The sequence below is a fragment of the Pollachius pollachius genome (assembly GCF_949987615.1).
Source record: "Pollachius pollachius genome assembly, chromosome: 11".
Lineage (NCBI taxonomy): Eukaryota > Metazoa > Chordata > Actinopteri > Gadiformes > Gadidae > Pollachius > Pollachius pollachius.
Genome location: NC_136944.1, coordinates 7335024 through 7355023, shown reverse-complemented (window position 1 = coordinate 7355023; position 20000 = coordinate 7335024). Strand labels below are relative to the sequence as shown.

Genomic DNA, 20000 nt, shown 5'->3' with positions numbered 1-20000 from the left:
TACACACACAATCACATGCACACGAATATTGCACACAAACACACACACACACACACACACACACACACACACACAAACACACACACACACACATATGCACAGTCCCACAGTCACTGTCAAACAGCCATAGACACACCCACACTAACATGCACAAAAATGCAAACTCAGATGCACACAAATAAAACACACACTCACATGCACACCAATATTGCACACACACACACACGCACAAACACACACACACACATATGCACAGTCCCACAGTCACCGTCAAACAACTTTAGACACACACAAATATGAATACACACACTTAGATGCACACAAATATTGCACAAACACACACACATACACACACACACACACACAAATAAACACATGTATGCACGGTAAAAATCATACACACAACGACACACCCACATGCAAATACACACACTCACAAGTACACCAATATTGCACACACACACACCTACAAACACACACACACATAAATATGCACAGTCTCACAGTCACCGTCAGTGACACATATACAGATATACACACTCACACGCACACAAATATTGCATACACACACACCCATTAAAAAACACATACACACACACACACATATTCACATTCACACAATTACACCTACACACACTCACACACACACACACACACACACACACACACACACACAGACACACACCCCTGGACACTGGGACTTGTGCCTCTCTGTCTCTGCGGGCGGGGTCGCGGAGGCAGATAACATTTAGGAAACACGTTTGAGGTTCCAGTCATGGAGACAAAGCACAGCGCATACAGGACTGAGCGCACATCTCGGTCTGGAACATACAAACACCGCCATGGCCACAGCCAGTCAGTGGGTTTATTTTAGAAAGGGGTTACCTTGGAAACGCCGCTTGGTAAAAAAAAAATAAAAAAAAGGGGAGGTCATTGTGAAGTGTGAAGACTACATCCGAGGAACCGCGCCAACGGAACGGGGCATTGCTGTTACCGCACAGCGCTGGAGACACCATGAAAAGCATAACAATGCATAACCATGATCTGCCCTCCTGTGTGTGTGTGTCTTTGTGTGTGTGTGTGTGTGTGTGTGTGTTTCTGTGTGTGATAGTGTGTTTGCATGCACCAATGTGCTCCTTCACTGTTCTATTTTTCTCCACTTTGATGTTTTAGTGTGGCAGTGCATTTGCAGCATCTGTGTGTGTGTGTGTCTTCGTGTGCGTGTGTGTCTGTATGTATTTCTGTGCATGTGTGCATGTGTATGTGTTTGACGTTGTGTATGCGCGCACAGGCATGAGTGTGTGTGTGTGTGTGTGTGTGGGTGTGTGTGTGTATGTGTGTGTGTGCGTGCTTTTGTGTGTGAGTGAATGCATGTGTTGATGTTGTGTGGGTGTGTTGAAGGAGTGGGGGGTTGTGGTGGTGGAAGATAAAGGGTGTGTGGTGGGAGCGGGGGGATATGTAATCAGATTTGGTGGGTGTGTTTTTGTGTTGCGGTGGTTATGGGACAACACAACAGCCAATCACAATCCGACAGCTCCCTACGCTTAACAGGATGATCTATAAGACACAGTCGAAGAGAGAGAGAGAGAGAGAGAGAGAGAGAGAGACAGAGAGAGAGAGAGAAAGAGAAAGTGTTACGGAAATGGAAGATGCTAAGATATAGAAAGTATGGAAGATAAAGATAAATAAGGCATGGAAGAGAAAGATATAGAAAGAATTGAAGACATTAAGATACAGAAGGTATGGAAGGTAAAGATATAGAAGGAATGGAAGACGTTAAGATATAGAAAGTATAGATGATAAACATAAATAAGGCATTGAATAGAAAGATATATAGGATATGGAAGACATTAAGATATATAATGTGTAGAAGACAAGATTAGAGCAGAAAAGCCAGACATCCAGGGCGACAACGATTGAACAAGATTGAGTTAGGGAAAGTAGAAACCAAGGACATGCATCGGAGGGAGAAGGATAGAAAGAACGAAACAAGATGAAGAGAAGGACGAATGGGGAGAAGACCGCAATTAAAATGAACGTTTTATCTGCCTTTCCCTCTGCCTTTGTGTTCACAAGCACAACCGCTGTATTCATCTGACAACAACCAAACAGATCTATTTCCTGTTGCTCTTTGTCGTTCTGAACACTTCTTCCCATTTCTGTTTAGCCAACACAATTCAAACAGTTGGCTTGTCTTCTGCAAGTAGTAACACACACACACAAACACACAAACACACACTAACATGGGCGCACGCACAACCAGTAGTGTAGCAGCTTGCAGGATTGAAATGTAGGTTGCATTCAAATCCTCTCCGGACAACTCCTTAGAGGGGGGCGGGCGGCCATTCTATTAACCTAGATCTATAATTGACTTCTTCTTTTAAACATGCAAGGATGACGGAGTGAGTGAGAGAGAGGGAGAGAGAGAGAGAGAAAGGGTATAGATAATGTTTGTCTCTATCTATAAATCTGTCGGTGCTATCTATCAACTATCTCAACCTGATCCATCATTGTTGTTGTGGGATCCAACCATCAGGTCATTGTACCTTCATTTTCAAAATACAATAATTGAAACAAAAACCTTTCACGACCAAACAGCATTAACACAGCAACATCATTGTAAAACACAGTATATATTTTATACACAGTCACACTTACATAGGCATAGGATTAATTTAGGGAATTATGTAGAAATAAATAAATAGAGATAAACTTTGGGAATTATTGAAGAATGCACAGTTAAAATACAGGACAAAGAAGAGAAATCTACAAGTGATAATGAACTTAACCCCTTCATCTACAGAAAACTCATTTAATCGTGAGGTGGAAGTTCAAACTGACCCAGTGCCGGTCCACTGTAGCACACCTGAACATTCAGTGTCGGCACAAAACCGGGGGAGGCCACAAACTTCATCCCCACCACCATCACCTACACCACCACCATCCTCACTGCCACCACCACCTAGCCCTTGGAGGTTGGAGATCAGTAAGCTGAAGGTTCAGTTTAGTAAACAGAAAACTAAAATAGGGTGCTAATGAGAAAAGTAAACAATGAAACAAGGAAGGCAACAGAATTCAGAAAGCAAACGGCCATCCTCAGAAGGATTCCAAGAGGCAAGATGTCTGAGAAGGCAGAGAGAGTGGAGTCATTTCTGCTGTTGGAAGAGAACAGCACCCTCATCCAGGGAACACGGAACGTGACAAAAAAGAACGGTACTTACCGGCTCTCCGTTAGAGCTCCAAAAGGCCTACAAGCGGACATGTGACAAAAAACACTGTAATAGCGGCAGTTTACCAGGTACAGGCCTTTTTATATTACTGAGGCAAAGCCAAAACTGAGCTGATCGAACTGTTCCAGAGGAGATTGCGATTCACCAGTTTAACTGGCTTCACCAGGTGCAGCAATTCAGGAACCTAAAAGATAACCTGGAGGACAATGAGATCGTGTTGCGCGTAGACTTCTAAGAGAATTATGCCTGCAAACTGAACACTGAGATTCAGGCCTTTCATTTTGGTGGTAGTAGACAACAGGCAACAATACATGCTGTAGTTGCCTACTCAGCCAGTGGCTCACAGTGTTATGCCTCAATCTCCAAGCCTTAACGTCACGATGAGCGTGCAGTGTTGGCACACATAAAGCCTTTTATAGAGGATTCCCAACGGACAAAAGTCCATGAAATTGATACCCTGCATGTCCTGAGTGATGGCCCAGCTAATCAGTACCGCAACAGGACAAACTGCTACCTCATGGGCAGCATTACCTACACATGGGGTTTCAAGCAGGTCACATGGGACTACTCCGAGCGCTCTCAAGGGAAAGAGGTACCTGATGGGCTTTGAGGAGCTCTGAAAAGGAGAGCAGACATGCATGTTTTTGGGGGTGGGGACCTGCAAGGCCCAAAGGACGTGCGTGAGCTTTTACAAGAGACTGTAGAAAACATCACTGTCGTTTGGATCGAAGAGGAAGCGTTCTCTGTAATGGACGGAACGCTCCCTCCATCAGTGCACACAGCAGATTCTATTCTTTGCCCCAGGAAAGATATTCTACAGAGCTTTGAGTTGCTTTTCTAAGTTCCCAGAAATGTGTTCTTGCCCCAAACCTACTCAACTTGAGTTGGACAGCAACTGGCCTGCTGATGAGCCCTGTGGCCGGTCAAGGGACCCTCAGGGGCCCCCTGCCCTATCAAGAGATGGTTTACTCATTACTCAAGCTGAGGCAGATCTCACTGGCAATGATAATGAAGACGATGATGATGATGATGATGATGATGATGATGATGATGATGATGAGAAGTACGCAGAGAAGCAATGTGTGATGGTTAAATATGATGAAAGGCCCTGCGTGGGTCAGACAGTGGAAATACTCAGTGAGGATAAGCTGAAGGTCAACTGCATGAAAACGCTTGGGAGCCCAAATGCTTTTGTGTGGCTAGGGAACAAAAACTTATTTTACTTAATCAACAAGCGTTGATTAAGTAAAATTATACAAAATTTAACATATTTGCATGTAAGAAATGCAAGATTTTGATATAGTAATGATAAAGAATGATAATGAATTGACTAAAATTGTCACATGATACCCCTTTTTTATTTTATACTCAATAACATCCATGTCACACCCTATGACAATTTTTGTCATTAAGTTTTATAAATTTAAATACCAGGACAAAATCTACAAGACCAGATATAAATTTTGAAACATAAGAATCAGTAGAATATTACTCAATTAACAAAAAAAAAATTTTTTAACTCATTTTTCACAAAGAACATGTGATAGCATTAAAGGACGCAAGTTTTTGTCCCCTAGGATGGCGGCAAAAGGTTCCGCCCTGGCCACACTCTGAACCCGTTTCATTGGTTAAGAACGTGACGAAACGTAACGACTGAAATACAAGCTAAGCTAATGTTAAGAATGGTGTTTTATAAAGTTGCAAAGTGTAAATTGGGCCCCGCACAGTCAGTAGGAGGGAGGCGTTCACAGCTAAAACAACAAACTGACAGAGTTCTGTTGGCTTAACGGGCTCTGGAGCTGTGTGCCACAGGCTGGCCGAGCTGGCTGACTGGGGGGTGTGAGTGGGAGGGCTTTGTAGAGGGTCGCTAGTACGATTCCGGTGAACAAAGTGAGATGCACGAGGTGGAACAGCATTTTTATTTGAATATATCAGTTCTAGGATGCGATTTTGCTGCTAATGTTTTTTCACTGACAACGATATGTCCGGGATATTTAAGCTACAAGCTTTTTTGAATATGACAGAGAGACTTTAACATATTTAGTGGCGCGTTGGTTACTGACTGTGTTTTTGCTGTTGGAAACCTGGGTTCATGTCCCTGAACGTCAAATTATGCTTAGTTTTGTTTTGACTGCATTTAATTTTACAGATTGTGCTTAGGTAAAGGTCTACCTAAATATATTGCATATTTTACAGGATTTAGTTTTTATTTAGTTTTAATTTTTATTTGAAGTGTTAGGTTAGAGATGGGTATGTTTAGATGTTAGGTTAAAGATGGTTGGGGGTTAGTTTGGGTATTAAGTTAGATATGATGGATTGGCATGCAGTAACCCACATGTGTTGTTTCATCACATTTTCATGATTTTTTATGACTTACTCATGCATTATGCAACATTGCGGTTAATGACTGCCATCAACGTCTGAAGGAGGAAAAGAAGAAGAAGAAGAAGAAGAAGAAGAAGAAGAAGAAGAAGAAGAAAAAGAAGAAGAAGACGACGACGACGACGACGAAGAAGAAGAAGAAGATGAAGAAGACGAAGAAGAAGAAGAAGAAGAAGACGACGACGAAGAAGAAGAAGAAACAGAAGATGAAGATGAAGAAGAGGAGGAAGAAGAAGAGGAAGAAGAAAGGGTCTCTAGGTGTAGCTAGGTCTCCTTGGGTGTCTCTTTGTATCTTTGGGTTTCTCGGTGTCTCTCTGGGTCTCTCTGGGAGTCTCTGGGTCTCTCTGGGTCTCTCTGGGTGTCTCTGGGTGTCTCTGGGTCTCTCTGGGTCTCTCTGGGTGTCTTTGGGTCTCTCTGGGTCTCTCTGGGTCTCTCTGGGTGTCTCTGGGTCTCTGGGTGTCTCTGGGTCTCTCTGGGTCTCTCTGGGTCTCTCTGGGTCTCTCTGGGTGTCTCTGGGTCTCTCTGGGTCTCTCTGGGAGTCTCTGGGTCTCTCTGGGAGTCTCTGGGTCTCTCTGGGTGTCTCTGGGTCTCTCTGGGTCTCTCTGGGAGTCTCTGGGTCTCTCTGGGTCTCTCTGGGTGTCTATGGGTGTCTCTGGGTCTCTCTGGGTGTCTCTGGGTCTCTCTGGGTCTCTCTGGGAGTCTCTGGGTCTCTCTGGGTCTCTTTGGGAGTCTCTGGGTCTCTCTGGGTCTCTCTGGGTGTCTCTGGGTCTCTCTGGGTCTCTCTGGGTCTCTCTGGGAGTCTCTGGGTCTCTCTGGGTCTCTCTGGGAGTCTCTGGGTGTCTCTGGGTCTCTCTGGGAGTCACTGGGTGTCTCTGCGTGTCTCTGTGTTTCTCTGGTGTCGCTAGGTGTTTCCTGACAGTCTAACTGTGTCATTAGTTTGGGGACGGGGAGGGCAACGTGTCACTTCCCAGCGCGCCGGGGGGGGCCCAGATTGGCGAGGCTGTGAACCCATTACATAAGACGTGACTAAGAGGGGGGGGCTGATGTTCGCTGGCGGCTGTGCATGGACTTGAGGAACTCAGAAGCCCCATTGTCCCTTAGGAAGCAAGGGGACAACGAGGGGGCGGCATTTAAATAGATGATGTATAGCATTAAAGAAAGAGAAAGAGAATGATAGGAGAAAGAGAAAGAAAAGTGAAACAGAGGGAGGGAGAGTTAGAGAAAGAGAGGGTGAGAGAGTGAGAGGGACATAATGGTGAAGAGGTGGCTCTCTGTATGTATTATCTAGTGGGAGATGGGAAAAAGATTAAGAGGCAGAAAGATTCATCGGGGGGGGGGTTGATGACACATGATGCGTGTTTTAAAATTAGGAGTCCATGTAAAATAGCATGGTAGCACAGCGGGGTCCTTAAGGAACACCGGCTTGAGTCAAAGCATAGGGGGGCCCTATAGGAGCAAGAAACAAGAAGAGGCTTGTCATGAGGACGAAGAGAGAGAGAGAGAGAGAGAGAGAGAGAGAGAGAGAGAGAGAGAGAGAGAGAGAGAAAGAGAGAGAGAGAGAGAGAGGGAGGGAGAGAGAGAGAGAGAGAGAAAGAGGTAGAGGGAGGGAGAGAGAGAGAGAGAGAAAGAGGTAGAGAGAGAGAGAGAGAGAGAGAAAGAGGTAGAGGGAGGGAGAGAGAGAGAGACAAGCTGGGTCTGGGTCTGTGTGGGAGAGGTTAAAGTGTTTCTTCAAGAGAGCCTTGTTAAGGGGAATATGGCTACTGAATATGGTTACCCCTGACTACTGCTCTTGGAGGTCGTCTCTAATGAAAGGCACAAATCAGGGATGATTTGGTTTATCGAGCGTCGAACGATAGATGTGGGGCTTGCAGCTGTGTGAGCTATATAGGGCTCATGGTTAATCTTTAGGGAATAACACTGATAGAATAATATATAAAAGCTGTGGGCAGCGAATGATTGTGACGTGATTGTACCGAGACTCATAGAACTGGCTGACTGATCGTGATGCCGCTTAGGGATAGTCACAACACGTCAGACCTTTTGATTGATGGTTTTGTTGTGACCACTAACCTGGTATTGTGAGGGCAGATTTCCACTTGGACCTAATAGGTCATTAATCAACTCCCCCCCCCCACCCACCCTCCCCATGTGGTAGGCAGGTGTTTGATGATAGTGACATGTATTTGTATCAATCACGTATCAATGTGTACCCACTGACGTTCCTGCTCTAAAACCAGGGCGCTGGGGAAAGTGGCACAGGACCCAAGTGAGTGCAGGTCCCACAGCCGTCCATTCGAGCGCTCAGAAACATGGATACCAAAAAGCACAGGTACCTGTGACATCTCTTTATAAAAGATAGACAAAAAATCTAAGTTTGAAGACATAGTTGAATCTTTTAAGATAACTCGAAAAAAACACTCAAATGGATAGATTCCCAATCGCAAATCTATGAGGCGTATAAACTTGTTTTGTGTTATTGTAATAATTGTGTTTGTTTTTTGTTACGCTTAGCATAATTCAAAAAGAGATGTTTGGTGTCTCCTGTGTAAAACATCTGAAAAAACAATCCACGTTTGTAGACGTACCATAATCTTCTGAGATAACTCGATCAAACGTTGAGTTTTCAAACTTATTACATTGAAACATAAAAAACATTAAAACATAAGAAACCCATAAAATAAAATAAAAAAGCTTTCTATCCGACTAATAATAATGAAAAGTATGGAAATTAAAGTTTATTTTACCTCCTCTCCTTCCATGAACATTTTAAGATTTCACACTTATGATTAGTCTCAGTGGTACCGCTGGTTATGACAACTCATCCACTGGTGTGTGTGTGTGTGTGTGTGTGTGTGTAATTGGGTGGGTGTTCCTGACCGTCCACCAATCATTTGAAAAGTTTAAAATTAGTGTGCATATGTAGGAACGTGAGGAGTTAAAGATGACATATTATACCACCAGGTGTGAGTGTGATTAGCCCTTACTAGCCGTTTTGAAAATGTGCAGTTTCTGACATCACAGGTGGGCGTGTCCACCTAGATGTATGACGGATAGATGAGCAATGTTTGCTACAGTCCACTGGGTAGGCTGGTAGACTGATCTATCCAGCACACATCTAGGTGGACACGCCCACTTGTGATGTCAGAAGCTGCACATTTTTTAACATGGCTTGAAATGGCTATTCCCACTCACACCTGGTGGTATAAAATGTCCCCTTTAAAGTATACGTGTATCATGTTTATTGGTAAAAATTCAAATGTTCTCCTCTTTTAATATTTACTGAAGTTAATGGAGAGGATCACATTTAGTTGTTGTAGTACACTTCCTGAGGATAGTGGTGGAGGATGCATGTGTTGTTAGAAACAGTCCTTTAGTTAGGGACATGCTCTTTTGTTACTGCCTCCAGGTTTTCAGCAGTATCACCTGTGCTTATTTTAGGTGTGAAATCTTAAACTGTTCATGGAATGAGAGTCGATTCATTGAAGCAGGGTAGGAAACGTTTCTTGAGGTAAAACAAACATTTATATTCACTTTCTTTCTCTGTAGCATCCACCTCTTCTCCCACAACCTGTGGATCTGTTCCTGAAAGTTAGCCTGCCATCGGAAGTCCAATTCGCTAATGTGTATCAGTCTGGAACCTCATAGTTCATTATGATTTCCAAGGGGGCGTAATCACCGGCCGCGGACCAATCTGAGAGATAGAATGTTGTGTGACACATCTGCAACCTCCATCTTGGGGGAAACCTAACTCTGAGAAATAAACGGGGCGAGGCCAGGTCTGCTGTAAATCTGTTTGAGCTGGAGGAGGGCCAGAAGCATATGCCAGGGCAAACTAAGTATGAGTTTGCAGAAGGGCCTGGTTTCCAGGTTAGGTGGCTGAGGAAGCATGCACTTCAGTGCATGCTAAAACATGTTGATTCAAACATTGGATTTCTGTTTAACCTTAACAATAACACTTTGTTGGAAAACAAACGTCACTGTGATCACACACCTGCCCACACCACTCCCACACATGCATGCTAGGAGATGGGCGATTGGGGGTTGAGGAGTGGATGAACTGATCATAGGGTTATAGGTTCAAATGCGTGCTCACGAAACATAAAATAAGCACTCAATGATAGGGTGGTGAAATGTTTACACAACATGTTGTGTTACTCTCTCGGGCTATGCTGGTGTGATAGTGTGCTGGCGTACTGGGGTGGTGGTGATGTGGTGGTGTTCTGGGGTGGTGGTGTGTTGTACTGGTGTACTGTAGGGCTGTTGTGATAGTGTACTGGTGTGCTGCAGTGGTGGTGTGCTGGTGTGCTGGTGGTGGTGTGCTGGTGGCGTGGTGCGTGGTGTGGTCTGATCATGATGGTCCATCTGGGATTTTTCCATCCATGCTTACATCACTGCCCACAAAGGTCAGGTTTCAAACCTTTCCATGGCAGAGAAATAAGATACCAAATAATCCATGCATGTTGTTACTCTTTAATGCCAACTATAAACAGAATCCCCCCCTCCCACACACACACACACACACACACACACAAACACAAACAAACACACACAAGTAACACATGATATTATGTGGTGAAATGTACAGCAGGATGAACTGTATAACATGGCCCTGAACTTGACCCAAACATTAGACTTTTGCGTGATGAAAAATAATAATTGTGTACATTTGGAAAAATGTATAGCATTTATGTATGCAATTGGACTATTATTGACTATTTATGAACACTGTGGTATTTCACTGCATGTTAGCGATACATATAATCTAGGATATTGAAACGGTAGCCGTGTTGAGCTGCTAGTCCTTTATCGAGATGAGATGCAAATTGTAGCATTTCAGCAACAGAATAAAAGTCAAATATCATTAAAAACAATCGTCTAGGAACTGCTGATGTTGATATAGGCTTGACACAAGAACGCACACACGCACACACACACAAACACACACAGAAACAAAAATCCACAGGTACACACATAAGCCCACACCATAATACTCACGTCTGATGCAGGGCCTTTATCAGCACCGGGACAGGAAAAGGTGACAAACTCATGGCAGCGCTTGTGGACCACAAAACAACACACTGGAGAGAGAGAGAGAGAGAGAGAGAGAGAGAGAGAGAGAGAGAGAGAGAGAGAGAGAGACAGAGGGAGAGCGGGTTAATTTCAATGATCTTTGGGTGTGTATTGGAAAGAAACCCAATGAGGGACTTAAAGTAGTTATCTTTATAATACATAAGAAATCTAATTAAGAGCATACATGTTACCCCTTGTACCCCCCTAACACATGCCCACATGTACACATACAGCTGCATACATACAGAACAGCAACATAATATCCAAATTGGGAGGCATTGCCTGTGACAATTGAACAATTGAATTGTGTGTGCCAGTGTGCCTGCATGTGGGTGGCTGAACACGGGTGTGTGTGTGTCTGGCGGAAACACAGGCACAGGTTGCTAACGATTTGTGGAGAAACATGTGAAAGCAGCGTTCATCACGCCGAGCATCCCATCCCTCCACCAATCACTGTCAACCCCGGTGACAGGCACAGTGGAGCAGAGGGGCTAAATATACACCAGCACACACAGAGCACACTGCTCTCTCTCTCTCTCTCTCTCTCTCTCTCACACACACACACATACACACAAGCACACACAAACACATATGCCTGCATGAACACAGACACAGACACACATACACACACACACACACACACACATACGTATGTGCACAGACACACACACACACACACACGCTGACACACACAGGCCCACACACACGCACGCACACACACACAGGCACACGAACACACACGCACTCTGGCACGCAGACATGTTCCTCATGTCTGCGGTATGTAGCTGGTGCAACGGACACGCAGCCGCTGTGTTTGCTTGTTAGTACGAGCGTTAACCTGAGACTGTTGTCAGCCAGAAAGCTGCGGACCGTGTTGCAATCAGTCTGGTTGCACTTCAGAAGGTAGGGTACGTAAAGCCCGGGTGGACGGTATCACTGGTTACGACACACCATCACATGGTTGGCTAACCTCAGGGTTAAAGACAGGAACAGGCTGATCCGAACCATTCCCGGCGTCAGGCAGCGGGTGGGCGGAGAGAGCACAGGCTCCGAGGGCTCTGCATCCAGCGCGGCGGAACACAGAGAGGCTTCGGGCCAAGTGGAGGACACCAGCCAACCTCTCCGTCGAGTGCTTTGAGTTCTGGCCTCTGCGTGGCATTTTAAAAAACCCACCTGGCACAACGCAACGCGAACAAAAAGTCATCTGAACTCCAAATCGCTCCATCCATCCATTAAATAAAACCTGATGAACTGCTGCAACAAATAAAATGTAACTCTTTTAATGTCGCTGATTTGAAGAGCACATTTGTAGCCCAGGCTGTTTAGTATCTTAGTATTCTATTTTACTAGAATATTGTATTGTACTCCTGGCGTGATGCGTGTGTGTAAGTGTGGGTGTTAATCTATGCGTTAAGAACAGTACATTACACAATAGAAGCATGGGATTCTTCCTGCAATGCTCCCTTTTTGCAAAAATCCGGAACATGAAATCAAGGACAAAGAAGTCCACCTACGAGGCTTTACCATTCAAACGTTACGCACCACACAGCGGTGTTCTCATGGCCCACCACGCTACCAATAGCATTTAGCGCTAGGTCATTAGCGGTAGCATGACCTATAGCCTGCTGTGTGTAGCCCATTGTGCAGGACTCAGCTTCAAAGGTCTTGAACCCCTAAGACTACACCAGTGAGGGACACCACTGTTACATTTGTGACTCCCACGGTTTACCGTGCGTCGGTATGGGAGATTTAGAGTTTCAATCCAGTCTTTCCCTTATTTTCATGTATATTTGAATGCATGTTTTCTTGGGTTGCTTAGTTTCAAAATCTTGCTCTCTCCTGCCCTTTGCTGCTGCCAACCATGATCATCATTACAATACGTACAGCAGCTGAAAATTTACCAGACAGAATGACCACAAATGTAAGCTGGTGTTTGACTTATTCCGGTGCAGTTGAGAATTAGAGGAACTAATACTATAGAGGAACTTGTTTATTCAATCGTATACATTTCAATTGTGCTATTGGCTAGCAATTGTTGGCTATTTCAATGCTTAATGTGTTTGTATCTATAATGGAGGAAATATAACAGATATATATATATATATACTGTACCCATAAATTATTCATAAGCCTATGCTATTGTCTTCTGCATAAAGAATTTCTACCTCATAAATAATAATAAAAAAAAAAAATCCAGGAATGGCAAAGATAGGGAATACATAATAAAATCGCGTTACACATTGACTACAACATTTGTAGTATTCAATAATGAAATTAAATAAATTGGATTTTATAAAACGATTAGGCTTACACCGTGATTTTAATTGTTCGATTGGAAAGGACCACAGAGGGCTAGCACAAATATTCTGTTTAAAGTTGCTTGCTATAAAAAGAACAGTTTCATTCCTGTTCTGTTGTGTGAGTAATGTTTAACCTCTCTGATCATAAGTCCTTTCAGGTATACCCTCAACATACAAACAGAAAAACACACAGAAACACACACACACACACACACACCACAGAGGAACTTCAATGGTACTTCACTCCCACGCAATATCCTGTCTTTGCACGCACCACCCCCACACTGCCATGATACAACACACACTCACACACACCACCCACTCATCCCAATGATATCGCTGCTTAAATACTGCGAGTGAAGGTGGGGGTATAGAGAGCAACCGGGAGAGAGAGAGAGGGAGAAGGGAGGAGAGAGAAGAGAGAGAGAGAGAGAGAGAGAGAGAGAGAGAGAGAGAGAGAGTGGGGGGGGGGGGGGGGGGGGGTGAGAGAGAGAGAGAGAGGGAGAAAGGAGGAAAGAGAGAGGGAGAAAGGGAGGAGAGAGAGAGAGAGAGAGGGAGAGAGAGAGAGAGAACACATTGCTCGGAGGCAACTGCTCATCTAGTATCGCTGCAACCAGAATCAATCATTTCCTACTCGCAGCCTACTGTTAAATCCTATGCCCCCCTACAGGGAGGAGGGGGGGATGTTCTGCTGTGGCCACGTTATTCAAAATTCTTTTTCAAATATATTTAACAAGCATGTCCAAACACACACACACACACACACCCGCAAACACGCCCACACACACACACACACATACAAACACACACACACAAACACACACCCACACGCACACACTCACACACACAGCTGTTGGGTAGCGGGTGAGATTTAGTTGCAGGCACTGTTCTACGTTTCATATATATAACAGAAAGAGAGGAGGGTGCTCTGGAGAGAGAGAGAGAGAGAGAGAGAGAGAGAGAGAGAGAGAGAGAGAGAGAGGAATAGTCGTGAAGAAAACCGTGCACAATTATTCCACTTTCAATTCAATTCGATTTAAAATAACATATTTCTCCTCGAGGGGGAAACACATGGAAGCAGGCATTGTAAAGCAAAGAAGGCCTTGGACTCCGAGATAAAGGAAGCAAATGCTGCACCTAACAAAACGATTGCTAGGCTAGGAGTTACGTGATGTCATCTTCTGATTGCTCAACCTGGAACAAAGCTCATCATACAAACCATGCAGCGCTAACCATCATACAGCGCTGTATTGGAAAGCCCAAAACAATCGTTAGTATGGCAACTGGCCCTAACAACCCCTAGCCGTTCAACCTAAGGAGACCTTACACACAACTCTACTGGACCGTCCATGCATAATTGAGCACAGAGAACATACAAGTTGGCCTCAGGCTACGCCAACAGCTTAACCTGAGTTCATTTGATTCCCCCTAACGAAATCAAATATGTGTTGTACCAAAAATATGCTTTCCTTTTTGCATTCCTCGGTGCAGGTTCCTTGACAATGTTTTCTAAACCCATCTGGTGAGCATGCTGGCTTACAATGCTGATTATAGCTGGTCAGAAGACTGTGCTGGGATATAGTGCTTCTTTGATAGTTCTGGAGGATTTTCAGTTTGAAAAAGATCTCTCAGCACTTGCCACAGAGACAGGAATGGTTACACAGCTTGGGAGCGGTATTCACAGCTGTGGCAGAATAGATGCACATTTCAGGAAAGGGAGCTCTGAAAGATCATTAATTGAAACCTATTCAATCGTTTTTATATCTGAGCTCAGAGTGTTTTGAAGTGAAAGTAACTGTGATGGAAAGTCTGATGAAAGGTTATCGGTGTGTAGTAGGGCTGATGTCTCTGTGGATGCGTGCAATGCATCTTTGTTTGTCTGCATGAGTTTACTGAGGCATAGCAATAGAAACTCTTTCCAATTGCATCCATCGCTCTTCGTCGATGTTGATGATCTGAGACCTTGACTGAGTTGATCGACCTACCTAAAATCCTGCCTGAGAGGTGTCTATTAGGACTGAACACAACTCCACTTCCATTACTACCCAAACAACCTGGTCGCCTCCTTTCAGTGATAACAACGTAATCTATTTGTTTTAAATTGAAGAGCTTAAATAATTCACGTTGCTTCCTTTACCTCAAGAAAAGCTCCCTTTGTTGATCTCCCACACTTTTTCATCACGCCCCCTAAAAGCTATTTTACACAAAACTAATGTCAGCGTGATTCTTGCTCACACTTTGGTCCAAACGAACTTGCTGTCTAGTCCACTAACCAGTGTGTGGTAGTTTCCCCCCCCCCCCCCCCCCCCCACATGCCACTAGATGATTTGTGTCTCTATGTTGGCAGATAGCCCTCGCCGGTCGTTTATCCCTACCAACCAGGAGAGCTGGCTGGACACTTTGTACCACGATGAAGCCAACACCGCTCACAAAACAAACAGTCCGTCTTCAGAGAAGTGCCTAGTGGGCACTCCCCCCCCCCCCATGCCACTGATCAGATCTGGGATTTTTTATCATTACAAAAAATAAAGTCTTTATGGACCGGGAGGAAAGAGGGTGGAAGAGAGGGAAAGACATGTAACACAGGACCTCAGCTATGAACCAGGTTGGTACAGAGTTAAAAGGCCTACATTGGATTATATTATGTTAGGGATAAAATATGATGACGTGTAATGTGTACCCTCATTGTTTAATCACGCTGAAGGGGTTTATTTTGTGTTAATATCCAGCTCGCTGTTCATTAACCCGCCTATTACATGGCTACTTACGTAATCCATCAATAATTTGACAAGCTAATTTTGACTATAATTTGATTTAAAAATACTTCTGCCTAACAACACTGGTCTGTTCCACGCTAGGATTTGGTAATAACGTCCATGGCAGCGGCCTGTTATTCAGTTTAGGTGATAAGCTCTGGGGAGGACCATTTTGTTTCCAAGTGCGTCAACTGCCAAGCCCGGCAAGAAGGAAACACAGTGATGAACGAGGCAGACACGGGAACATCAATATTCCCAAAGAAGTCCAGTTCACCTTGTCTCCCTTCCCCAGCAATGGGAATGCAGCAGTAGGCTCAGAACTTGAATTATAACTCTATTTAGACTAATCCTAAGAAGGCTACATGTTGATATACACAGTTTCAAATAAAGAATTGAAACACAATCAATCAATCATCATTATTTTACATTATTTTATAAAATAATGTTTTGTTATATTTTTGGTCAAATTATTGATTTCTTTAGTAAGCAGCCATGTAATAAGCAGGGAAATGTACAACGTCAATCTACAGGTCATTGTTGCAAAATAAACAATTTCAGGGTGAGGGGTCTTGAGTCAGTTTATTTCACCAATGACCAGCTCACTAGTGTAATTAATCTCTTATATATATTCTTTGGATACGTGAGGATTTCCCCAACCGTTAATTCTAGCACACCCTGACCCTGCTGAACTACGTAGGCACATTTTATGAAATTACATAAGGGATCCCGTAGTTTGAGAACTTGGGAAGGTCACTTTGCTGAAGACACATACTCAGACTATTCGTTATTGTGTAAGTGAATAAAGTCATTTGATTGATTGCTTTTGGCCCTACATCAAGGTGGAATATTCCCGGTACAGTTCACAGATATTTTTATCAGCAAATCTAATAATCCAACCACATATCTAAGGAGTGGCTTTGTAACTGAACAGCTTATTGAAATCTAATCAAAATCCAAATCTACTTTAAAACAGAATCAATGCAAAATTCATTCAGGAAATCAGTGCCGGTCCACTACTTGTATCCCACTAGCGAGCACCTGGGTCCTCATGTGTGCACAAGGTGACTCATGAGGACGTGCACACACTTGTTAGGTGTTCTTATAATGAGCGTCTCTTCTGCCAGGTCAGCTTGGACTCACATCACAAGCAGTTCTCAGGGACACTTCCACTCACACACACGCACAAAGGCGTATGTACGTACGTAGGCACACACACACACATGCACAGATATACAATCCAACAATCCCAAATCATTTTTAAATAATTTTGAAATGGTCTCTCTCTTGCTCTTTCCCTCTACTCCCTCTTCTACCATTTATTTCTTCCCCGGTTGAGCTAAAACATGACAAATACGTTCACACACACACACACACACACACACGCACACACACACAAACTATGTGCTAGAAACACAGACTTATGCACTCCAGCGAATACTTACACACACAGATGTCACACTAACCCACAACAAGACTAGCGGTATGTCATGTGGCAGCTGTTATGTCCAAACATGGGGTGCTAAGAGTAAAGACTGGAATTAAGTCCCTGGATGTACTTTTACTTACATACTATAGTACATTATTAAAAATAAACTTTATACTGTCTTCTTACTATAAGGGCAGGGAATCATAGGGTACCTCACAATACGATACTCGATACATGGCCAAAAATATTGATAATATCACGATTCTGCGATAATCAATATATTGTTAGACAATCCTATAATGATCCATCACGATATACTGTATGTCTTACTATGAATACAAAATGACCATTAAAAGGTAAAGTGCTGGATTTCTGTCTTTATTCATGGTCCAAACTGAGTTTTTCAACTCCTTGTCTTTAAAAAATAAAAATAAAAAAAAAAGTATATTTGGCGCTTCCTGAAGAAATAAATAACATGACAGAGGTTTTAAAATGTGACGTTAAAAGGATTGTGACAGACCCCACACCCACACACGCGTGAACACACAAACGAACATACACACACACAAAGCTTATTTCTGTCACATGTTATTATGTCATTATGTAATGGCACTGCAAATCAATATGATACCCTGTGCTTCACTCAATTACAGTGACATGTCACCCTCTGACATTGGCATTCTATGAAAGGGTGGATGGATAGATGAAGGGATGGATAGAGAGAAAGAGAGAGAGAGAGAGAGAGAGAGAAAGGGAGAGAGAGAGAGAGAGAGAGAGAGAGAGAGAGAGAGAGAGGAGAAGAGAAATAAAGAGAAAAAAAATATGATGTCCCATTTTTTCAGGTTTCAGTTTTTCAGATTCAGTGGCCTGGTTCGATACCAACAAATTCAGACACAGTCACAAACAAACACACACACACACACATGCACACACATGCACAAAATATACCCACAGTAAAACACTATTGCCTATTCATTATTCATCAATCAGGTATTGAGCATTAATTACTCATGTCATTTCTGCAGGTGTTGGTATCAATTTCCATTGGCTGATTCAGTCTTGCTATGTACTGACTGCCTGACTGATTATCTGCATGATTGAATGCCTGACTGACTAGATGACTGAGTGTCTGACTGACTGGGTGTCTGACTAGGTGCTTGACTCACTGACTGGGCTAATGGGAGCCTTCCTCCTTCTTCACGCAAGAATCGCAAGGAAGAGAAACGAGAAACAAAGAAAACACCGAACACAGCTCCAAGAGGAAGGCCCGCAGAGTCCAGACTTTTCCTGACCTCAACCCACTTCCACCACCACCGACACCCACTGTTTCCACCACCACCGACACCTACTGTGGCCAAATACACACACACAAACACACACACAAACAAACTGTATGTATGTGTTGGACCACTACATGAATAAATATATAATGTGAGAGTGACAGTGAGAGAGTGTGAACTAGAGTTAATCATTTCATTTCAATTTCTAATTTCTGTGTTCAGCTCTTAGCTTTGTGCATGTGTGTTTGTGTGTGTGTGTGTGTGTGTGTGTGTGTGTGTGTGTGTGCGTTTCCCTGTGCACGTTTGCGAGGGTTTACATAAGGGGTGGGCCGATCAACCTACGCCTAAGTATAAATACCCAGCATGCCGCTGGGGCAGCAGAGGGAGGGGTCAGAGTGACTCAGAACACCCGGTGGAACTCTCCTGACTTTCTCATCCCGTTTCCATCCATCCATCGCATGAACTCCGCTCACCCCAGCGTTTAAAAAGGTACTTCAACCTAACAAGCCGATGGAGCCGCTGTTAAATATGCACCCCCACAATGAGCTGGAATCCTCAGCCTCTTAGCAGTGCGCACCAAAGTACAGTGGCGTTGGCAGTCCTAAAGGTGTTTCAGGGTACGGCCAGGAGTAGGGCTGAACGATTAGGGGAAATAATCGAATTACGATTGTTTTGACCAATATTGCGATTGCGATTCAGCATGGGATTTTTCTATTTAAAGTTCCTTATGTTCTGGATTATTCACAAAACAAGCAACAAATCATTCTTTAATAGGACCACCACGACATTGTGTAGGCCAGGCCTATGCGTTGAGGTGAAGTGACGAATGAATTGATATTATTACATCTTTATTTAACCGTTGAATTGTAGTTCCCTCATGGGATGAGAGAGGGCCATGAACTGTGGGGTTCACCTGGTCTATCGCAACACGACCTCCCTTCACTTACTTCCTGTGAGCCGTGCAGGTCAGTCTACAGTCCCAAGAGTGAGAAGGACAAGAATATGACAAGAAGAAAAACGACCGAGATATGAGCAACACCGTCCACTACTGATAGAAACACGCATGACATAATTAGACCCAGCTAGCTTATAGTATAAACTTTATCATTTATTATACAGGCTTGTATTTACTCATGTCTTGTCTTTCTATATTTAATTTAATTAAAATATATTTCAGATTTGGAAATGTTAACTTCCAAAGCGAGATAAATAACTGTTTTGTTACATTTTTTATATTATACACAAACATCAAATGTCGCTCATGTAAATTATAGACATCGGTATATTCATATGTCGATTATATACATCGATATATTTACAGATAGATAGATTGATAGCCATTTCAACATTTGTAGAAACAGCAGTGCTCATTTGTATGCAGGAGGCCTGTGTTGGCTGCTGAGCGCTCGGTCTGATAGAAACGAGGAGCCAGCGGACCCCTTGTTGGTCCGCACCCACCGCCACACGCCCACACACTGCGGCCAGCGCTTCCAGTCCCAAACGGCCAGGCATCACAGGCATGGCGGGTGGATATTATGGACTGACCCGCACATGCA

General features: G+C 43.6%; 1 protein-coding gene across 1 annotated transcript in view; it reads right to left on the bottom strand.

Annotated features, from left to right (window-relative positions):
* The window catches only part of LOC307082505 (protein kinase C beta type), a 95431-nt gene that overhangs the window by 54504 nt on the left and 20927 nt on the right, over positions 1-20000 (bottom strand). The window contains exon 3 of the mRNA XM_079746117.1: positions 10608-10690. Within this exon, the coding sequence (XP_079602243.1) occupies positions 10608-10690 (83 nt within the window). The remainder of the gene's footprint in view (positions 1-10607; positions 10691-20000) is intronic.